This window comes from Mustela lutreola, chromosome 3 (assembly GCF_030435805.1).
Source record: "Mustela lutreola isolate mMusLut2 chromosome 3, mMusLut2.pri, whole genome shotgun sequence".
In the NCBI taxonomy this organism is placed as follows: Eukaryota; Metazoa; Chordata; class Mammalia; order Carnivora; family Mustelidae; genus Mustela; species Mustela lutreola.
The window spans coordinates 41971385-41994156 of record NC_081292.1 but is presented as its reverse complement, the minus strand read 5'-3'; the positions used below and the strand labels follow the sequence as shown (position 1 = coordinate 41994156).

Here is a 22772-nt window from a genome sequence, read left to right as displayed (position 1 = left end):
CAGCTTGAAGTCCGGAATTGTGATACCTCCAGCTTTGGTTTATCTTTTTAAACAATACCTTGGCTACTCAGGGTCTTTTCTAGTTCCATACAAATTTTAGAACTATTTGTTCTAACTTTGTGAAAAATGCTGGTGTTATTTTGATAAAGATTGCCCTAAATGTGTAGACAGAATAGACATTTTAACAATATTTGTTCTTTCAATCCATAAGCATGGAATAATTCTCCATTTCTTTGTGTCTTCAATTTCTTTCAAAAGTCTTCTATGGATCTCAATGTAGAGATCTTTTATCTTTTTGCTTAGGTTTATTCCTAGGTAGGCTATGGTTTTTGGTACAATTGTAAATGGGATGGATTCCTTGATTTCTCTTTCTGCTACTTCATTATTGGTGTATAGAAATGCATCAGATTTCTGTACATTGATTTTATATCCTGCAACTTGGCCGAATTTATGTATCAGTTCTAGCCATTTTTCATGGAGTCTTTTGGGTTTTATATACCAACACATAGATCTTAGCCCGGTGAGACCTATTTTGGACTTCTGACCTACAGAATTATAACAGATTTGTGTTTTTTTAAGCCACTAAATTTGTGGTGACTTGTTAAAAGAAGCAACAGAAAATTAATAAATTTGGCAATAAAAAGAAATAAAATTATTGATACATACTAAACCAAGGGTGAGCCTTGAATACATTATGCTTACTGGAAAAAGTCAGTCACAAAAAGCTACAAGTATAAATGTATGATTCTATTTATATGAACTTCCCCAAGAGACAAATCTACAGAGACCAAAAAAAAGATTAGTGGTTGCAAAGGGCTGAAAGACTTGGAGAAAAATGGAGAATAACTGGTAATATATATGAGGTTTCTTTCTGGAATGATGAAAATGTTCTAAAATGGACCTTGGTGATCACTGTAAAACTGTGAATATAATAAAGACCAATTAATTTTATGGTATGTGAATTGTATCTAATTAAAGCTGTTTTTAAAAAAAGAAACCTTGAATAAAATCTTTAAAAAAAGAAACCTTGAGGGGCACCTGGGTGGCTCAGTGGGTTAAGCCTCTGCCTTCGGCTCAGGTCATGATCCCAGGGTCCTGGGATGGAACCCAGCATAGGGCTCTCTGCTCAGAAGGGAGCCTGCTTACCCCCCTCTCTGCCTGCCTATCCGCATACTTGTGATCTCTGTCAAATAAATAAATAAAATCATTAAAAAAAACTAAACTAAAAATAAAAAACAAGAAAAGATACCTTGGGATGCCTGGGTGGCTCAGTTAAGTACCTGCTTTCAGCTCAGGTCATGATCCCAGCATCCTGGGATCAAGTCCCACAGTGGGCTCCCTGCTCAGCAGGGACCCTGCTTCTCCCTCTGTCCTTCTTCCCCTCCCCCAGACTTGTTCTTGCTTTTTCTCTCTCTTAAATAAATAAAATCTTTTAAAAAATGAAAAAATAAAAAATAGGGGCACCTGGGTGGCTCAGTCATTGAGCATCTGCCTTCAGCTCAGGTCGTAATCCTGGGGTACTAGGATCGAGCCCCACATCAGGCTACTTGCTCAGCGGGGTTCTGCTTCTCCCTCTCCTTCACCCTCTCCTCCACCCTTCTGTTCCCCCACTTATGCACACTCTCTCTTTCTCAAAATAAATAAATAAAATCTTTTTTTAAAATAATTTTAAAAAGGAAAAAGAAAATAATTAAAAATAAAACAAAAAAATAAATCTTACTAAAAAACAGAAACTTGTACTTTCATCTTACATCATGGCCAAAATTCTAAAGAAATGTAGGCTAAAACTGGGGTGGGGTGCCTGGGTGGCTCAGTCATTACCCATCTGCCTTAAGCTTGGGTCATGATTCCAGGGTCCTGAGATTGAGCCCCATATGAGGCTCCCTGCTGAGCAGGAAGCCTGCTTTTCCCTCTCCCACTCCCCCTGCTGTGTTCCCTCTCTCTCTGTGTCTTTGTCAAATAAATAAATAAAATCTTAAGAAAAAAAAAAAGGAAAGAAAGAAATGTAGGCTAAAAAAAACACACACAGACCAAAAAAGCAGAGTTAAAAACCAGCAGATCCTTTTAACAACAAAAAGACAATCAATTAAAACAATCCATTAAAAACCAGGCAAAGAGTGGGGGGCACCTAGGTAGCTCAGTTAAGTGGAGCAGCTGCTTTTGGCTCAGGTCATGATCCCACCACGGTCCTGGGATAGAGCCCCCCCACATCAGGCTCTGAGCTCAACAGAGAGCCTGCTTCTCCCTCTCCCTGCTGCTCTGCCTACTTGTGCTCTCTATCTGTCAAATAAATAAATAATCTTAAAAAAAAAAAAAAATGGGCAAAGAGCACTTGGTTGGCTAAGCTGGTTAAGTAATTGCCTTTGGCTCAGGTTGTGATCCCAGAGACCAGGAATCAACTCCCGCATCAGGCTCCTAGCTCTGCAGGGAGTCTGCTTCTCCCTCTGACCTTCGACCTTCTCCCCTTTCATGCTCTCTCTGTCTCTCTCTCAAACAAATAAAATTGTTAAAAAAAAAAAAAAAAACGGGCAAAGAACTTGAATAGAGGGGAGGAGTCAAGATGGCGGAGAAGTAGCAAGCTGAGACTGCTTCAGCTAGCCGGAGATCAGCTAGATAGCTTATCTAAAGATTGCAAACACCTGAAAATCCATCGGCAGATCGAAGAGAAGAAGAACAGCAATTCTGGAAACAGAAAAACAACCACTTTCTGAAAGGTAGGACCGGCGGAGAAGTGAATCCAAAGCGACGGGAAGATAGACCCCGGGGGGAGGGGCCGGCTCCCGGCAAGCGGCGGAGCAACCGCGCACAAAATCAGGACTTTTAAAAGTCTGTTCCGCTGAGGGACATCGCTCCAGAGACTAAACCGGGGCGAAGCCCACGCGGGGTCAGCGTGGCCTCAGGTCCCGCAGGGTCACAGAAGGATCGGGGGTGTCTGAGTGTCGCAGAGCTTGCGGGTATTGGAACGGGAAAGCCGGCTACAGAGACAGAGCCGACAGTAAGCTCGCAGCTCCGTGTTACCTTGAACCGGTCGCAGGCTCGGTGAGCTCGGAGCGCGGCCGGAGGTCAGGCAGACGGGAGTAACTGGGCGCTGTTCTCTGAGGGCGCACTGAGGAGTGGGGCCCTGGGCTCTCGGCTCCTCCGGGCCGGAGACCAGGAGGCCGCCATTTGTATTCCCGTCCTCTGGAACTCTACGGAAAGCGCTCAGGGAACAAAAGCTCCTGAAAGCAAACCCGAGCGGATTACTCACCCCGGCCCCGGGTAAGGGCGGTGTAATTCCGCCTGGGGCAAAAACACTTGAGAATCACTACAACAGGCCCCTCCCCCAGAAGATCAACAAGAAATCCAGCCGAGACCAAGTTCACCTACCAAGGAGTGCGGTTTCAATACCAAGGAGAGCAGCAGAATTCCAGAGGAGAAAGCCAAGCACGGAACTCATGGCTTTTTTCCTGTGATTTTTTTTAGTCTTGCAGTTAATTTAATTTTTTCTTTTTCATTTTTTTTTTTTTCTCGCCTTCGGGTAAAATTTTTTTTTTTTAACTGTTACCTTTTTCTTTTTTAACGATTTTTTACTAGTTTATCTAATATATGTATATATTTTTTTACATTTTTCTTAGGTGTTTTCTTTTTTAAAAAAAATTCTTTTCTTTTCTTTTTTTTTTTTTTTTCTTTTTTCTTTCTTCCTTTTTGAACCTCTTTTTATCCCCTTTCTCCCCACTCACGATTTTGGATCTCTTCTAATTTGGCTAAAGCATATTTTCCTGGGGTTGTTGCCACCCTTTTAGTATTTTACTTGCCCCTTCATTTACTCTTATCTGGACAAAATGACAAGACGTAAAAATTCACCACAAAAAAAAGAACAAGAGGCAGTACCGAAGGCTAGGGACCTAATCAATACAGACATCGGTAATATGTCAGATCTAGAGTTCAGAATGACAATTCTCAAGGTTCTAGCCGGGCTCGAAAAAGGCATGGAAGATATTAGAGAAACCCTCTCGAGAGATATAAAAGCCCTTTCTGGAGAAATAAAAGAACTAAAATCTAACCAAGTTGAAATAAAAAAGCTATTAATGAGGTGCAATCAAAAATGGAGGCTCTCACTGCTAGGATAAATGAGGCAGAAGAAAGAATTAGTGATATAGAAGACCAAATGACAGAGAATAAAGAAGCTGATCAAAAGAGGGACAAACAGCTACTGGACCACGAGGGGAGAATTCGAGAGATAAGTGACACCATAAGACGAAACAACATTAGAATAATTGGGATTCCAGAAGAAGAAGAAAGTGAGAGGGGAGCAGAAGGTATACTGGAGAGAATTATTGGGGAGAATTTCCCCAATATGGCAAAGGGAACGAGCATCAAAATTCAGGAGGTTCAGAGAATGCCCCTCAAAATCAATAAGAATAGGCCCACACCCCGTCACCTAACAGTAAAATTTACAAGTCTCAATGACAAAGAGAAAATCCTGAAAGCAGCCCGGGAAAAGAAGTCTGTAACATACAATGGTAAAAATATTAGATTGGCAGCTGACTTATCCACAGAGACCTGGCAGGCCAGAAAGAGCTGGCATGATATTTTCAGAGCACTAAACGAGAAAAACATGCAGCCAAGAATACTATATCCAGCTAGGCTATCATTGAAAATAGAAGGAGAGATTAAAAGCTTCCAGGACAAACAACAACTGAAAGAATTTGCAAATACCAAACCAGCTCTACAGGAAATATTGAAAGGGGTCCTCTAAGCAAAGAGAGAGCCTACAAGTGGTAGATCAGAAAGGAACAGAGACCATATACAGTAACAGTCACCTTACAGGCAATACAATGGCACTAAATTCATATCTCTCAATAGTTACCCTGAATGTGAATGGGCTAAATGCCCCTGTCAAAAGACACAGGGTATCAGAATGGATAAAAAAACAAAACCCATCTATATGTTGCCTCCAAGAAACACATTTTAAGCCCGAAGACACCTCCAGATTTAAAGTGAGGGGGTGGAAAAGAATTTACCATGCTAATGGACATCAGAAGAAAGCAGGAGTGGCAATCCTTATATCAGATCAATTAGATTTTAAGCCAAAGACTGTAATAAGAGATGAGGAAGGACACTATATCATACTCAAAGGGTCTGTCCAACAAGAAGATTTAACAATTTTAAATATCTATGCCCCCAACGTGGGAGCAGCCAACTATATAAACCAATTAATAACAAAATCAAAGAAACACATCAACAACAATACAATAATAGTAGGGGACTTTAACACTCCCCTCACTGAAATGGACAGGTCATCCAAGCAAAAGATCAGCAAGGAAATAAAGGCCTTAAATGACACACTGGACCAGATGGACATCACAGATATATTCAGAATATTTCATCCCAAAGCAACAGAATACACATTCTTCTCTAGTGCACATGGAACATTCTCCAGAATAGATCACATCCTCGGTCCTAAATCAGGACTCAACCGGTATCAAAAGATTGGGATCATTCCCTGCATATTTTCAGACCACAATGCTCTAAAGCTAGAACTCAACCACAAAAGGAAGTTTGGAAAGAACCCAAATACATGGAGACTAAACAGTATCCTTCTAAAGAATGAATGGGTCAACCGGGAAATTAAAGAAGAATTGAAAAAAATCATGGAAACAAATGATAATGAAAATACAACGGTTCAAAATCTGTGGGACACAACAAAGGCAGTCCTGAGAGGAAAATATATAGCGGTACAAGCCTTTCTCAAGAAACAAGAAAGGTCTCAGGTACACAACCTAACCCTACACCTAAAGGAGCTGGAGAAAGAACAAGAAAGTAACCCTAAGCCCAGCAGAAGAGAAATCATAAAGATCAGAGCAGAAATCAATGAAATAGAAACCAAAAAAACAATAGAACAAATCAACGAAACGAGGAGCTGGTTCTTTGAAAGAATTAATAAAATTGATAAACCCCTGGCCCGACTTATCAAAAAGAAAAGAGAAAGGACCCAAATAAATAAAATCATGAATGAAAGAGGAGAGATCACAACTAACACCAAGGAAATGCAAACTATTATAAGAACATACTATGAGCAACTCTACGGCAATAAATTTGACAATCTGGAAGAAATGGATGCATTCCTAGAAACATATAAACTACCACAACTGAACCATGAAGAAATAGAAAGCCTGAACAGACCCATAACCAGTAAGGAGATTGAAACAGTCATTAAAAATCTCCAAACAAACAAAAGCCCAGGGCCAGACGGCTTCCCGGGGGAATTCTACCAAACATTTAAAGAAGAACTAATTCCTATTCTCCTGAAACTGTTCCAAAAAATAGAAATGGAAGGAAAACTTCCAAACTCATTTTATGAGGCCAGCATCACCTTGATCCCAAAACCAGACAAGGATCCCACCAAAAAAGAGAGCTACAGACCGATATCCTTGATGAACACAGATGCGAAAATACTCAACAAAATACTAGCCAATCGGATTCAACAGTACATTAAAAAGATTATTCACCACGACCAAGTGGGATTTATTCCAGGGCTGCAAGGTTGGTTCAACATCCGCAAATCAGTCAATGTGATACAACACATCAATAAAAGTAAGAACAAGAACCATATGATACTCTCAATAGATGCTGAAAAAGCATTTGACAAAGTACAACATCCCTTCCTGATCAAAACTCTTCAAAGTGTAGGGATAGAGGGCACATACCTCAATATCATCAAAGCCATCTATGAAAAACCCACCGCAAATATCATTCTCAATGGAGAAAAACTGAAAGCTTTTCCGCTAAGGTCAGGAACACGGCAGGGATGTCCATTATCACCACTGCTATTCAACATCGTACTAGAGGTCCTAGCCTCAGCAATCAGACAACAAAAGGAAATTAAAGGCATCCAAATCAGCAAAGAAGAAGTCAAATTATCACTCTTCGCAGATGATATGATACTATATGTGGAAAACCCAAAAGACTCCACTCCAAAACTGCTAGAACTTATACAGGAATTCAGTAAAGTGTCAGGATATAAAATCAATGCACAGAAATCAGTTGCATTTCTCTACACCAACAGCAAGACAGAAGAAAGAGATATTAAGGAGTCAATCCCATTTACAATTGCATCCAAAACCATAAGATACCTAGGAATAAACCTAACCAAAGAGACACAGAATCTATACTCAGAAAACTATAAAGTACTCATGAAAGAAATTGAGGAAGACACAAAGAAATGGAAAAATGTGCCATGCTCCTGGATTGGAAGAATAAATATTGTGAAAATGTCTATGCTACCTAAAGCAATCTACACATTTAATGCAATTCCTATCAAAGTACCATCCATCTTTTTCAAAGAAATGGAACAAATAATTCTAAAATTTATATGGAACCAGAAAAGACCTCGAATAGCCAAAGGGATATTGAAAAAGAAAGCCAACGTTGGTGGCATCACAATTCCGGACTTCAAGCTCTATTACAAAGCTGTCATCATCAAGACAGCATGGTACTGGCACAAAAACAGACACATAGATCAATGGAACAGAATAGAGAGCCCAGAAATAGACCCTCAACTCTATGGTCAACTAATCTTCGACAAAGCAGGAAAGAATGTCCAATGGAAAAAAGACAGCCTTTTCAATAAATGGTGCTGGGAAAATTGGACAGCCACATGCAGAAAAATGAAATTGGACCATTTCCTTACACCACACACAAAAATAGACTCAAAATGGATGAAGGACCTCAATGTACGAAAGGAATCCATCAAAATCCTTGAGGAGAACACAGGCAGCAACCTCTTCGACCTCAGCCGCAGCAACATCTTCCTAGGAACAACGCAAAAGGCAAGGGAAGCAAGGGAAAAAATGAACTACTGGGATTTCATCAAGATCAAAAGCTTTTGCACAGCAAAGGAAACAGTTCACAAAATCAAAAGACAACTGACACAATGGGAGAAGATATTTACAAACGACATATCAGATAAAGGACTAGTGTCCAGAATCTATAAAGAACTTAGCAAACTCAACACCCAAAGAACAAATAATCCAATCAAGAAATGGGCAGAAGACATGAACAGACATTTCTGCAAAGAAGACATCCAGATGGCCAACAGACACATGAAAAAGTGCTCCATATCACTCGGCATCAGGGAAATACAAATCAAAACCACAATGAGATATCACCTCACACCAGTCAGAATGGCTAAAATCAACAAGTCAGGAAATGACAGATGCTGGCGAGGATGCGGAGAAAGGGGAACCCTCCTACACTGTTGGTGGGAATGCAAGCTGGTGCAGCCACTCTGGAAAACAGCATGGAGGTTCCTCAAAATGTTGAAAATAGAACTGCCCTATGACCCAGCAATTGCACTATTGGGTATTTACCCTAAAGATACAAATGTAGTGATCCAAAGGGACACATGCACCCGAATGTTTATAGCAGCAATGTCCACAATAGCCAAACTATGGAAAGAACCTAGATGTCCATCAACAGATGAATGGATCAAGAAGATGTGGTATATATACACAATGGAATACTATGCAGCCATCAAAAGAAATGAAATCTTGCCATTTGCAACAACGTGGATGGAACTAGAGCGTATCATGCTTAGCGAAATAAGTCAAGCAGAGAAAGACAACTATCATATGATCTCCCTGATATGAGGAAGTGGTGATGCAACATGGAGGCTTAAGTGGGTAGAAGAATAAATGAAACAAGATGGGATTGGGAGGGAGACAAACCATAAGTGACTCTTAATCTCACAAAACAAACTGAGGGTTGCCGGGGGGAGGGGGTTGGGGAGAAGGGGGTGGGATTATGGACATTGGGGAGGGTATGTGATTTGGTGAGTGCTGTGAAGTGTGTAAACCTGGTGATTCACAGACCTGGGGATAAAAATATATGTATATAAAAAATATATGTTTATAAAAAATAAAAAATTAAAAAAAAAAAAAAAAAGAACTTGAATAGATATTTCTCCAAAGAAGATATACAGATAGGCAATAGCACATGAAAGGATTCTTAGCATCACTATTCATAAGAGTTGCAAATCAAAACCACAATGAAAAACCACTCATATCTTCTAGGATATCTACAATAAAAACTAAACAAAATAGAAAATAACAAGTGGGGCGCCTGGGTGGCTCAGTGGGTTACGCCACTGCCTTTGGCTCGGGTCATGATCTCAGGGTCCTGGGATCGAGTCCCGCATCGGGCTCTCTGCTCGGCGGGGAGCCTGCTTCCCTTCCTCTCTCTCTGCCTGCCTCTCTGCTTACTTGTGATCCCTCTCTGTCAAATAAATACATAAAATCTTTAAAAAAAAAAAAAAAAAAAAGAAAGAACGTAACAAGTGTTGTTGAGAATATAGAAAAACTGGAACCCTCACGCATTGCTGGTGGGAATGTAAAAGAGTGCAACAGCAGTTGTCAAAAACATTTTGGTAGTTCTTCAAAAAGTTAAATGTAGAATTACTATATGACCCAGCAATTCCAGTCCTAGAAAAATGAACATAGGGACTTAAACAGAAACTTGCATGCCCACACTCATAACAGCACTATTCATAATAGCCAAAAAGTGAAAATCCAAGCATCCATCAAAAAATGAATGGATTAAAAAAAAAACAAAAACAAAGAATGGATAACTAAACTATAGTGTATACATAGAAATGTGATTCAACCATACAAAGTTATGAAGTTCTGACACATACTACAACACAGATGAACCTTGAAAATACTATCCTAAGTGAAATAAGCCAGAAACAGAAGGGCAAATATTATATGATTCCACTTATATAAGGTAACTAGAAGTCAAATTTATGAAGAGAGAAAGTAATATATGTTTACAAGGGCGTGGGTGAAGGAGGAAATAGGGAATTTCTGTTCAATGGTGGTTACAGGGTTTGTCTGGGGTAATGAAAAAGTTTCCAAATGAAAATAGTAGTGATCCCTGTACAACAGTGTGAATATAATTACTGCCACTTATTTTGCAAACTTAAAAATGGTAAAATAGCAAATTTTGTTATATTTTACCACAATAAAAAAAGGAAAAAAATCTGCTGACAGATGGTGACTACATATAAGCATGACATACCATATGTAACTGTCAGATCACTATGTTGTACATCAGAAATATAATATTGTATGTCAACTGCAACAACCAAAACGGAGAGGGAAAAAGAATTTGTAAGACTTTAATCCCCATACCATGAATGGTTCAGAAAACTGTAGAGCAGAGGAAACGTGGATTGCCAATTTTATATACCTTCTAATACCTTTGTATATCATCTATATAAATAAGACCTTTGGTCTTAGAAAACCAAAACAATCCTTTTTTTTCGTAGTAAAAAACAAGACTGCGGGGGAGCCTGGGTGGCTCAGTGGGTTAAGCCTCTGCCTTAGGCTCGGGTCATGATCCCAGGGTCCTGGGATCAAGGCCTGCATTGGGCTTTCTGCTCAGCCAGAAGCCTGCTTCCTCCTCTCTCTCTCTGCCTCCCTCTCTGCCTACTTGTGATCTCTGCCTGTCAAATAAATAAATACATAAATCTTAAAAAAAAAAAAAAAAAAAGACTGTTTTAGGAGTACCTGGCTAGCTCAGTCAGTGGAGAACACGACTCTTCATCTTGAGTTCATGAATTCAAGCCTCACATTGGACATAGAGCTTAATTTAAAAAAAAAAAAAAAAAAAGGTGCGGGGGGCACCTGGGTGGTTCAGTCCTTGGTCATCTGCCTTCCGGTCAGGTTGTGGTCCCAGGGTACTGGGATGGAGCCCCGCAACAGGCTCCTGGCTCCCTGCTTGGCGGGGGGCAAGGGAGGGGGACGCTGCTTCTCCCTCTCCCACTCCCCCTGCTTGCGTTCACTTTCTCGCTGTGTCTCTCTCTGTTAAATAAATAAATAAAATCTTTAAAAAGAAAAAGAAAAAGGGTGCAGCGGGGGTGGGGCGCCTGGGTGGTTCAGTTATTGAGCATCTGCCTTTGGCGTGGGTCATGATCCCAGGGTCCTGGTATCCAGCCCCAAACTGTGCTCCCAGCTCAGTGGGAAGCCTGTTTCTCCCTCTCCCATTTCCCCTGCTTGTGTTCCCTCTCTCTTTCAAACAAATAAATAAAATCTTTAAAAAAAAAATGGGGGTGGGCAACTACTTTAAGCATTTACTTTTTATAGATAAAAATTTAAGGAAACAGGGGCAAACTGGCTGGTTCAGTCAGTGGAGCATGCAACTCTTGATCTTAGATTTGTGAGTTCAAGCCCCACAGTGGGTGTAGAGATTACTTAAAAAATAAAATAAAATCTTTAGGGGTGGGCACCTGGGTGGCTTAGTGGGTTAAGCCTCTGCCTTCGGCTCGGGTCATGATCTCAGGGTCCTGGGATCGAGTCCCATATCGGGCTCTCTGCTCAGCAGGGAGCCTGCTTCTCTCTCTCTCTCTCTCTCTCTCTGCCTGTCTCTCCATCTGCTTGTGATATCTCTCTGTCAAATAAATAAAATCTTTAAAAAAAAAAAAATCTTTAGGGGTACCTGGGTGGCTCAGTGGGTTAAAGCCTCTATTCAGGTCATGATCCCAGGGTCCTGGGATGGAGCCCCACATCAGGCTCTCTGCTCAGCAGGGAGTCAGCTTCCCCCTCTCTCTATGCCTGCTTCTCTACCTACTTGTGATCTCTCTCGAATAAATAAATAAAATCTTTCAGGGTGCCTGGGTGCCTCAGGGGGTTAAGACTCTGCCTTCGGCTCAGGTCATGATCTCAGGGTCCTGGGTTCGAGCCCCATGTCGGGCTCTCTGCTCAACAGGGGGCCTCCTGCTTCCCCACCCCCACCCCCTGCCTCCCTCTCTGCCTACTTGTGATCTGTCTCTCTCTCTGTCAAATAAATAAAATCTTTAATAAATTAATAAATAAATAAAATCTTTCGAAATAAATTAATTTAATTAAATAATATCTTTTTAAAAAAGGAAATGTCCAGAATTGTGATACAAATTACTCAAATACATTTACTCCTTAAATCACCTTATCTAAAGTTTCTTTTAAGATTTTATTTTTAATGTTTTATTTAAATTTAATTTAGTTAACATATACTATTGGTTTCAAGGGTAGATTTAGTGATTTATCAGATGCATATAATACCCAGTACTCATGACATCAAGCACCCCCCCTTAATGCTCATCACAAAATTACCACATCCGTCCACCCATCTCCCCTCCAGCAACCCTCAGTTTGTTCCCTATAGTTAAAAGTCTCTTATGAGAGAGGCCTGGGTGGCTCAGTTGGTTAAGCAGCTGCCTTCGGCTCAGGTCATGATCCCAGCATCCTGGGATCGAGTCCCACATTGGGCTCCTTGCTCAGCAGGGAGCCTGCTTCTCCCTCTGACTGCCATTCTGTCTGCCTGTACTCGCTCTCTCCACCCCCTCTCTGATAAATAAATAAAATCTTAAAAAAAAAAAAAAGTCTCTTATGAGAGACTCCCTGTTTTTATCTTATTTTTCCTTCCCTTCCCCTATGTTAATCTGTTTTGTTTCTTAAATTCCACATATGAGTGAAATCATGTGGTATTTGTCTTTCCCTGACTTATTTCGCTTAGCATAATGCCCTCTAGTCCAAGCCACAAGATTTTATTTTTAAGTAATCTCTACACCCAATGTGGGGCTTTGAACTCATAACCCCAGATCGAGTCACATGCTCTTCCAACTGAGCCAACCAGGTGCCCCTTATCTAAAGTTTTCACTTATGTGGTAACTTTAAAAAGAACACTGATTAGGGCGCCTGGGTGGCTCAGTGGTTTGGGCCGCTGCCTTCGGCTCAGGTCATGATCTCGGGATCCTGGGATCGAGTCCCACATCGGGCTCTCTGCTCGGCAGGGAGCCTGCTTCCTCCTCTCTCTCTCTGCCTACTTGTGATCTCTCTCTCTGTCAAATAAATAAATAAAATCTTTAAAAAAAAAAAAAAAAAAGAACACTGATTAAAACAATTTATTTTTACAAGAATATCCACCTTGTCCCTCACAGAGGTATTTTTTACTGTTAACAGACATTTATCCCATAGATCCAACAGCAAGTCATTCCCTTAAAATATATATATATATATATATATACATGTATGTGTGTGTGTATATATATATATATAAAATATATATATAAAAAAATATATATATACACACACACACACATACACACGTACGTGTGTATGTGTGTGTGTGTAATGATTACACTAAGGTTTTTGGAAAACTTTGTTAAAGATACTAAAAATTCCTTCAGGCAGTAAGCGCTATTAATCTCTTAAATGACATGTTTTTTTTTAAAAATGCATGCTTCTCTATATTACGTCTTTTTTTTTTTTTTTTTTACCTCAAGTAATTTTACATCTGGACTCTTTGTATTCTCTTCATCTAGACTTGGATTACTTCTCCCTGGTGGTATAAATTTTAGTTTTTTGAAGGGATTCCCCTGCAACTGACTTGGTGCGGCAGATCGTCTCATATTCAGCAGGACTGACCTAAAAAATACCCAAAACAGAAATCACCCATGAATCTGATAGAATTAACTCCAAACTTGAAAACAACTCATCACTACAACCATATCTTTAAAAAATATAAGAAAATAAACCTGTAAGAAACCTTAGAAAACAAGTTTCGAAGCCAGTGAGATTTTATTTTCATCACAATGGGTTACTGAAAAGAATCTAAGGCTTAAGTTGAACGGGTAAACTGGAACATATAGATTCTGATAATACAATAGATTAATGATAATGTAGTCTCTGAAGGGTGCAACCATTAAACTGGGAGGGAGCAAGAACATAAATAAAACAGCCAAGAACCAGCAACAGACCTGCTTTTTCCGCTTCCAACTACCGTAAGTAGCGGTCACACTCCGTGACTTAAGTCGCTCCTTCGACTTTGTGATCCCGCTAAATGTGCCTACAGACATCACCTATTAATTAACCGGCTAATACCGTGCAGGATAATGTAGATTAGTCCTGGTGCAAGCCCAAGCACCACAGAAGAAAAGCCGGCGGACCGCTGAGAGACCACTGCCCATAGTCTCCTCTCCCTGGGACCTTCCCACCACAAACGCACCCCTACCGCCAGCCTCCGCACCAGCCACCCCGGGGCGAACCGCGAAGACGTCCCTCACACTTCAAGTAGCCATCCCCCGCTGCCCGCGCCTTTCCACCGCCTCCCTTCCCTCCTCTCCCAGAGGCCTGCTCCGGCGCCTCTCCCTACATTGTCCCGCACGACCCCACAGGCTGCCCAGCCTCACAAGGCTTCCCCTCCAAGGACTTACCCGCAAAGATCCGACAAAGGCCGAGCGCCCTTAGAGAAAACTCGGGTAGACAGGCAACCCTTCACCACCGGAGGAGGTTAAGGCTCCCGCCTTGGCGCAGCCTATAGCAGAAGAGCAAACCGCGCATGCGCACTATCTTTCAGTGGTTGCGCCTCGCTCGGGCTAGCCCGACTCTGATTGGACGACCTTAACTGCGCATGTCTCTGCGTTTCCCTTTAAGCCTGTAGTTACATTCAGATTTATGATTCAATTACTCTTAATCTCACAAAACAAACTGAGGGTTGGGGAGGAGGGGGGCATGGGGAGGATGGTTGGGTTATGGACATTAGGGAGGGTATGTGCTATGGTGAGTGCTGTGAGGTGTGTAAGCGTGACCATTGACCCCTGTGGCAAATAATACATTGTATGTTAATTTAAAAAAATAATACTTTTTTTTGAATTAAAAAAAAGTATTTACTTGGAAAAATATTTGCTTTTGTTTGTTGGTTTGTTGCCTATTGTCACATTCTGTAGGTGCTGATACAGACCTCATTTTAGAACATATGATGTATACTTAAATCTAAGAACATCTACGTGGATGTGTTTAAGCAAGTAGATGGTCTGCATAATAGTATGTGCTTGGAAAAATAGTATGCAAATGTAATTTACCAAAAAGCTCTTAAATTATGCAGCATTTTAGGAATGAAGTGATTTTAGAAACATTGCTAAAATAATATAAGCTTTTAAAGTACCTGGCACAAATAGGCAAACTAAGGTTTTAGAAGTGTTCTGACACCTTTTAATACAGTGACAAGGCAGAGAAATATATGGGTCATAGGCCTTTTAATGTAAAGTTCTCTCCAGGGGCACCTGGGTGGCTCAGTGGCTTAAGCCTCTGACTCTTGGTTTTAGCGAAATCTCAGGATCTCAGAGTCCTCTCTGAGATCTCAGAGTTCATGCTCTCTCTCAAATAAATAATAAATAAAATCTATATTTTTAAAAAAGTATCTCCAAACCAGATCACTGTCTGCATTATATATAAAAATACTCCAGTTTAAACAAAACACTTAGAAATGCATGAGTAGGGGCATCATGACTCAGTGGGTTGAGCTTTGGACTCTTGATCTCAGCTCAGGACTTGATCTCAGCATCCTGAGTTCAAGCCCCACCTCAGGGATGCTGGGTGTGGAGCCACTTGAAAAAAAAAAAAAAATGTGTGAATAGAATAATTTTCATAATTTAGCCTGATTTTTAAAAGCCATTAATTCTAGGTTTGCCTAGGTGTTTCAGTTGGTTAAGCATCCCACTAATGATTTCAGCTCAGGTCATGGTCTCAGGGTCCTGAAATCAAATCCCACAGTAGAAGCTCAGCCTGGAGCCGGTTTAAGACTCTCTCCTCACTTTGCCCCTCCTTGCTTATGCTCTCTCTCAAAAACAAACAAACAAAAAAAGCCATTTATTCTAAAATATATGTGAAGATTTAAGGAATATTAAATTTTACCAAACTGTGGTAGACTGGGTATCATTTTTTAAATATTTATTTTATTTTATTTTTTAAGTAAACTCTATGCCCAATGTGGAGCTTTAACTCAGACCTTGATACCCAGAATCACATGCTCTACAACTGAGCCAGCCAAGGGCCCCTTTATCATTTTTTTGTATACAAAAATGTGATAATTTTGGTATTTTAGCAAAACTAGTGTTTTAAATAAAGATGTTATGAATTGTATAACAGCAAACTTTGGGGTTAATTTTCTACAATGAAGAGAAGAGCAGGGGCACCTGGGTGTCTCAGTTAGGCATCTGCCTTCGGCATAGGTCATGATCCTGGGGTCCTTGGATGGAGCTGTGCATCATGATCCCTGCTCCACGGGGAGCCTGTTTCTCCTCCCTCTGTCTGCTGCTCCCCCTGCTTGTGCTCACTCTCTATCAGATAAATAAATAAAATCTTTAAAAAAAAAAAGATAAGGACAAACAGTAAAATTATAACTTATGGGTATAATATAAATGAAGTATAGTCTTATTTATAACACAGCAAATAAAATACTTTTCTTTGAAATGGCAAATTTCAAAAGGTTTATTTGTATTTTATAGGAATTATTTATGACAGGAGAAATCAATCACACTTTTTATTCTAACAAAAATAATCATCATGTTTATTTTACTTCACTAAATTATTTTATGGTAGTAGATAAAGAAGGACTAGGAAAAAAGGATAGGCCAGAAAGATATCAGTCATTTTAGTCAGAATACAACTATTTCTCAATACTAACATATCTTATTACATAAATAAGTGATTTGTAATTTTCCACATTTCAATCGCAAAGTCTACCACTTGCATCCAATGATAAAGAAGATAAATGAGTAAACTATATAGTGTTAGATAATAAAAAGTGGTAAGCAGAAGAGGAAAGCACAGATGAAAGGTATTGAAATTCTAGGTAGGGCAGCCAGGGAAGGCTTACTTGAACAAAGGTCCTGTAGCAATAACGCACTAAAGACCAGTAGGAACGGTCAGAACGTGGTAGCAGTTGAAGCAAAGTGAGCTCGGAGAGTAGTAGATGAGGTCAAAGAAATAACAAGGACAGGTGAAAAACCTGTGGGTGATTGTAAGAACTCCAGCTTTTATTCTGAGGCCACTGAAGGGATTTGAGCTAAATTAGGAAGCTATTCCTCGGTTGGAAATTTAGAGGAATCCATATGTAGAGATGCTATTTAAAGTTATACACTGAATGAAGATTCTTCATCCAGGATACAGATATCTTTGGAAACAAATATTCTGATAAATTTTAGTTCATTTCCTTCCCTTCTTTAATCATTGAGTAAGTACTAAAACGTTTCTACCACTAAATACTTTTTGTAAGGACATTATACTGTGTTTGCAGGGTCAGTTAACATTGAATCTATTAGTGGTAAAAACTTCTGTAACCCTTGAGTACTGAGTAAGGTATAGAATGTTGAATAATTATATCGTACCCCTGAAACTAATATAACTGTATGTTAATTATGCTCCAATAAAAATTGTTCTAAGCTTTTGTAACTCTTAATTTTTAATAAATTTTGAATTAACATTATTGGTTATTGGTAGTATTGATTAATTGATTAGCCAACACCAACATAAGAGCTGAACATTTCTCCTGGGGTAAGAATGGAGAGGAGAAAGAGAATTTGGAAACCTCCTTTTAGTGTGGTTGCCCTCCTTTTTTTAGTTGTGTTTATTTCATCAGTCTTTATTTCATTTTTGTAGCCACTACATTTCATCAATTCTGGACTGCTACTTTTTACTTTAACTCTACAATAAATATCTGTGATAACATTTCTCTTCTGACTCATACTCTCCTCCACATTGCACACATTCTGACTTCTATTTAAATTTCAGAATATATGAGAGAACAGAGATCCACCAATGATTTAATTTGAATCACATAGCAAGTTAATAAATGGGAAAGCCAGGATCTTCCCCTAAGTGGCCTGAAGTGATCTCTGAAAATGGTTCACTATTCACTTGACCCAGGAAACCCTAAAAATCATGCAAATTAAGATATTCAAATCTTTGTGTTCACTTTTAGAACACATGTGAAACTGACCAGGCAACCAATGGTTTGCACATCTGAAAAGCTATCAAAGTAATCTGAAAGATTCACTCTGCAGAAGCAATGTGTGCCATTCCCTAATTACAATGGTGGAGTTGGTAGGTGTGCCCAGGCCAAACACTGGGACTGCACACAGGATCAGTGGCCCAAAAAGAGAGTTGAATTTTTACTGCGGATGCTTAAAAATGCAGGCAGTAATGCTGAACTTAAAAGTTTACTTACTGCCTTCTGCTGGGGTCATGATCCCACCGTCCTGGAGAGGCTGAGAGAGTGCTCAAAAGAGAGTCTGCTTCTCTTTCTCTCCATTCCTGCCCCCTGCTTTTGCGCTTTTTCTCTATCAAATAAATAAATAAAATATTTTAAAAATAATTTTTTAAGGATTTAAAAAATATTTTTTTAAGAATTTTAAAAATCTATTTGACAGAGAGATAGAGAGATCACAAGTAGGCAGAGGCAGACAGAGAGAGAGGGGGAAGCAGGCTCCCTGCTGTGCAGAGAGCCCGATGCAGGGCTTGATCCCAGGACCCTGAGATCATGACCTGAGCCAAAGGCAGAGGCTTAACCCACTGAGCCACCCAGGCTCCCCTAAAAAATAAATTAAAAAAAATAAAAAAGATTTTGTTTGTCAGCATAAGCAAGAGCAAGGAATCTGATGTGGGACTCAATCCCAGGACACTGGGAACATGACCTGAGCCAAAGGCAGCTACCAAATAAATTAAAAAAAAAAAAAAAAAAAAAAGCCAGCAGGCATCTGGGTGGTTCAGACTGTTAAGCTTCTGCCTTCAGTTCAGGTCATGATCTCAGGGTCCTGGGATTGAGCCCTGCATTGGGCTCTCTGTTCAGCAGGGAGCCTGCTTCTCCCTCTCTCTGCCTACTTGTGATCTCTGTCAAATAAATAAATAAAATCTTTTTTTAAAAAAATGAAAGCCAAGCAACTCAGCATTATTTTTTTCGAAATTAATACCTCAAAACTTTATTCCATTTAAAACCTATGAATATATGATAAATATACTAGCCAGAGGAGGCTCATTAAAAAATTACACCTCGGGATGCCTGGGTGGCTCAATCAGCTAAGCTGCTGCCTTCGGCTCAGGTCATGATCCCAGGGTCCTAGGATCAAGTCCTGCATTGGGCTCCTTGCTTGGCAGGGAGCCTGCTTCTCTCTCTGCCTCTACGGCCATTCTGCCTGCTTGTGCCTGCACTCACTCTTGCTCTCTCTCTCTCTCTGACAGATAAATAAATAAAATCTTTTTAAAAATTACACTTCAAGGATACTTGGGCAGCATGAAGCAATGCAGCATAGTTAAGAACATCTTTATGTTTTAAATTAATTAATTGGAGAGAGAGCGTGCACAAGTGAGCACAAGTGAGAGAAACCCTCAGCAGGACTCCCATGAGCGCAGAACCAAACCTGGGGCTCAGGACTCAATTCCACAACCCCTGAGATCATAAGCTGAGCTGAAACCAAGGGTTTCAGTTGCTTAAGCAACTGAACCATCAGGCACCCCAAGAACATACATCTTAAATACTAAAGAAGTAGACAGAAGAACTTAGAATATATTATTCAGAAATGCAATTTTCAAAGCAATCTGTAGTCAAGTATGGAAGCACAAAAAATGTAACTAGATTCTACACATCTCATCTAGTACCACAAAAGTAAAGGCAAATTTTATTTATAATATATTGGGGAGGGGATGTCTCTGTTATACATAGCTTTTAAGCAATTTCTCTTCTGTTCCCCACCAAACTGAAAAAATACTCATTGCCTATTTCTCACTTCTCAATCATGCAAAGAACAGAATTACGGATTTTGTTTACCTTCCTCCAAATTCACACTCCCCAAAAAAACTGCCATCGCAGAAGTTAGAGAATCTTTCCAATTGTCAAATCTTTTCATCTTCACCTTTTGAGATCCTTTTGAAACATTTGGCACTACTTACCACCACCAAACTTCAGGTGTCTTCGGGTGCTTCAATCTTTTCCGAAATGCTTTTTTCTCATTCTGCTCCCAAACAGCTGTCTCTCCCTTCTCCCACCAGAAAATTCTTTCAGAGCAGTAACTGCTTTGTACCAACTTATGCCACCTAATGGCTTAATAGAATTCTAGAGTTATTACAGTATCTGAGAAATATCTCTTGTATTTGATCCTTCCATTTCCATTACCAGTATCTTAGCTGAGGACATTACTTTTCATTTGGGTCACTGGATCCAAACCTGGTTATCAGAATCTCCTGAAAAGCTTTTTAAAAACAGATTGGGGGCACCTGGGTGGCTCAGTTGGTTAAGCCTCTGCTTTCAGCTCACATCATGATCTCAGGGTCCTGGGGTGGAGCCCTCGGTCCAGCTACATGCTCAGCAGGGAACCTGCCTCTCCCTCTCCATCTGCCCCTCCCCTCCTCCTTCTTGTAAATAAATAAAATCTTAAAAATCTTTTAAAAGTAATACAATCTTTTAAAAAAAGAACAGATTAGGGTGTCTGGGTGGCTCAGTGGGTTAAAGCCTCTGCCTTCAGCTCAGGTCATGATCTCAGGATCCTGGGATCGAGCCCCACATCAGGCGCTCTGCTTAGCAGGGAGCCTGCTTCCCTCTCTCTCTGATTGCCTCTCTGCTTACTTGTGATCTCTCTCTCTGTGTCAAATAAATAAAATCTTTTACATAAATAAATAAATAAAACAGATTAGTAGATCCCTGCGCTCCTTCTAATAAATAAATAAAATCTTATTTAACAAAATTAGTAGGTCCCTCGAATTTGCACTTTTAATGACCTTCCCAAATGACTTCTAAATTTAAAAAGCACTAACCAGGGCCCAGAAATGTGTGCTTTAGCAAGCCCTGTATATGATTCTGCTAAAATTTGATGCACCTTACAGTTTGAGACCCACTGATGTGTATCAGTGCTTTTTAGGAAAGCACTGATACACATCAGTGGGTCTCAAACTGTAAGGTGCATCAAATTTTAGCAGAATCATATACAGGGCTTGCTAAAGCACACATTTCTGGGCCCTGGTTTCAATGTCTTAGGTCTGGGATGGTGCCCGAGAATACACATTTCTAACAAATTCCCAGGCGATGCTGAGCTGCTGGTCTGAGGACCACTCTGAAAACCACTGATTTAGATCTTTGCTGTAATTGCTTATTTGCTCTTTGCTCTTTCTGCTCAGGCTCTTCCCTCTCTAATCCATCCTTGCTGCACCAGAGGAGCTGTCCTTGATTATGATTAATTTATGGAAAACACCTCTCACAGTCACTGGTCAATTGTAGATGCTTATTAAAGGTGTGCCAAATTTGAAAATGCCGTTCATATTAACAACAAAAATATTTTATTCTTATGGCTGAGCATAGCAAATAATAAGTCCTTCTGTAATTTAGCCCCAATCTCCAAATATACCTTCCCTCCACTTCCTCTACCCCCATCCCTGCATCCTACATTGGCCAAAGTAAACTACTCACACCATTCCCTCATATTCATATCATCTACCACCTCCTTATATGTAAAAATTATTACAACATCCCCATAAGTATCCCAGGAATTATTAGAAACTGAACCATCTTCACTTAATCTATGTTATAAGACCATTATAAAAGTGTCCCCAAACATAAAATCTATTTAAAATCTATATCAAAATCCTTTAGTAGAACTGGGAATTTACCCTAAAGATAACAAATGTAGTGATCTGAAGGGGCATGTGCACCTGAATGTTATAGCAGCAAGGTCCACAATAGCCAAACTATGGAAAGAACCTAGATGTCCATCAACAGATGAATGGATAAAGAAGATGTGGTATATGTATACAATGGAATACTATGCAGCCACCAAAAGAAATGAAATCTTGCCATTTGTGACAACGTGGATAGAATTAGAGGGTATTATACTTAGCGAAATAAGTCAATTGGAGAAAGACAACTATCATATGATCTCCCTGATATGAGGAAGTGGAGATGCAACATGGGGCGTTTTGGGGGTAGAAAAAGAATAAATGAAGCAAGATGGGATCGGGAGGGAGACAAACCATAAGAGACTCTTAATGTCACAAAACAAACTGAGGGGGGTCTGGGGGAAGAGGATAGGGAGAGGTGGTAGGGTTATGGACGTTGAGGTGGATATGTGCTATGGTGAGTGCTGTGAAGTGTGTAAACCTGGTGATTCAAGACCTGTACCCCTGGGGCTAATAATACATTATATGTTTATAAATTTTTTTTTAATTTAAAAAAATAGTAAAAATGCTTTAGTAGAGCTACAAATTGGTATAACTCTATTCCCATAACTTCCTCATTATTTCTCAAGCAGGCATTAATTTCTAGGACTTCAGAAATAACAAGTATGTCATATTTAGCATATTTTTTTCCAGGCAGTAGAGGTTCTCATTTAAAATGATATTGCTTACACATTGAAAAAGAAAAAAAAAATCAAATACATAATTTATTTAATCTTCAAAACCTAGTGAGGTAGATAAAGGCAGATAGATTTAGGACTAGAGGTTAAAGTTTATTAAAGTTGCACAGCTAATAAAGCTGGTTCTCAAATCCAGGCTTTCTGGTGCCTAAGAAATCTAGCATTTAGCATCATGTCCTATTATAGATTTACTTGGTAAATTTACCATCTCAAATCAAAGTAAGTTTTTATAGTAAACCAGTTCCAATTTCTAAAATAGCATTATCAAACTCTTCAGGATAGAACCCTCTGGCCATATTTTGCCCTGATCTTGCATTTGGCTCAGATAATGTTATTAATTGCCACATGTGAAAACTGTTTACACAATAATCCAGATTTCTAGCTTCTCTTTAAAATAATCAGAAGTACATCCATTAGCATAGCTACTATCAAAAATAATTTTTAAAAAACACAGAAAATAACAAGAGTTGATGGGGATTGTGGAGGAACTGGAATGCTTATTGATAGAAATGGAAAACTGTGCAGGTACCATGAAAAACAGTATCGCAGTTCCTAAGAAAACTTAAAAGGGAATTAT

At 39.7% G+C, this 22772-nt stretch overlaps 1 protein-coding gene across 2 annotated transcripts in view; it reads right to left on the bottom strand.

Moving 5' to 3' along the window:
• The window catches only part of RAD54B (RAD54 homolog B), a 104530-nt gene extending 90174 nt beyond the window's left edge, over positions 1-14356 (bottom strand). The window contains exons 1-2 of one of the 2 annotated variants that reach the window (XM_059166017.1): positions 14231-14356; positions 13295-13442 (exon numbers count right to left, since the gene is read on the bottom strand). In XM_059166017.1, coding sequence (XP_059022000.1) covers positions 13295-13426 — 132 coding nt within the window. In that variant the 5' untranslated portion in view covers positions 13427-13442; positions 14231-14356. The remainder of the gene's footprint in view (positions 1-13294; positions 13443-14230) is intronic. The other variant, XM_059166016.1, reaches the window with a different exon arrangement.
• Between the last annotated feature and the right edge of the window lie 8416 nt (positions 14357-22772).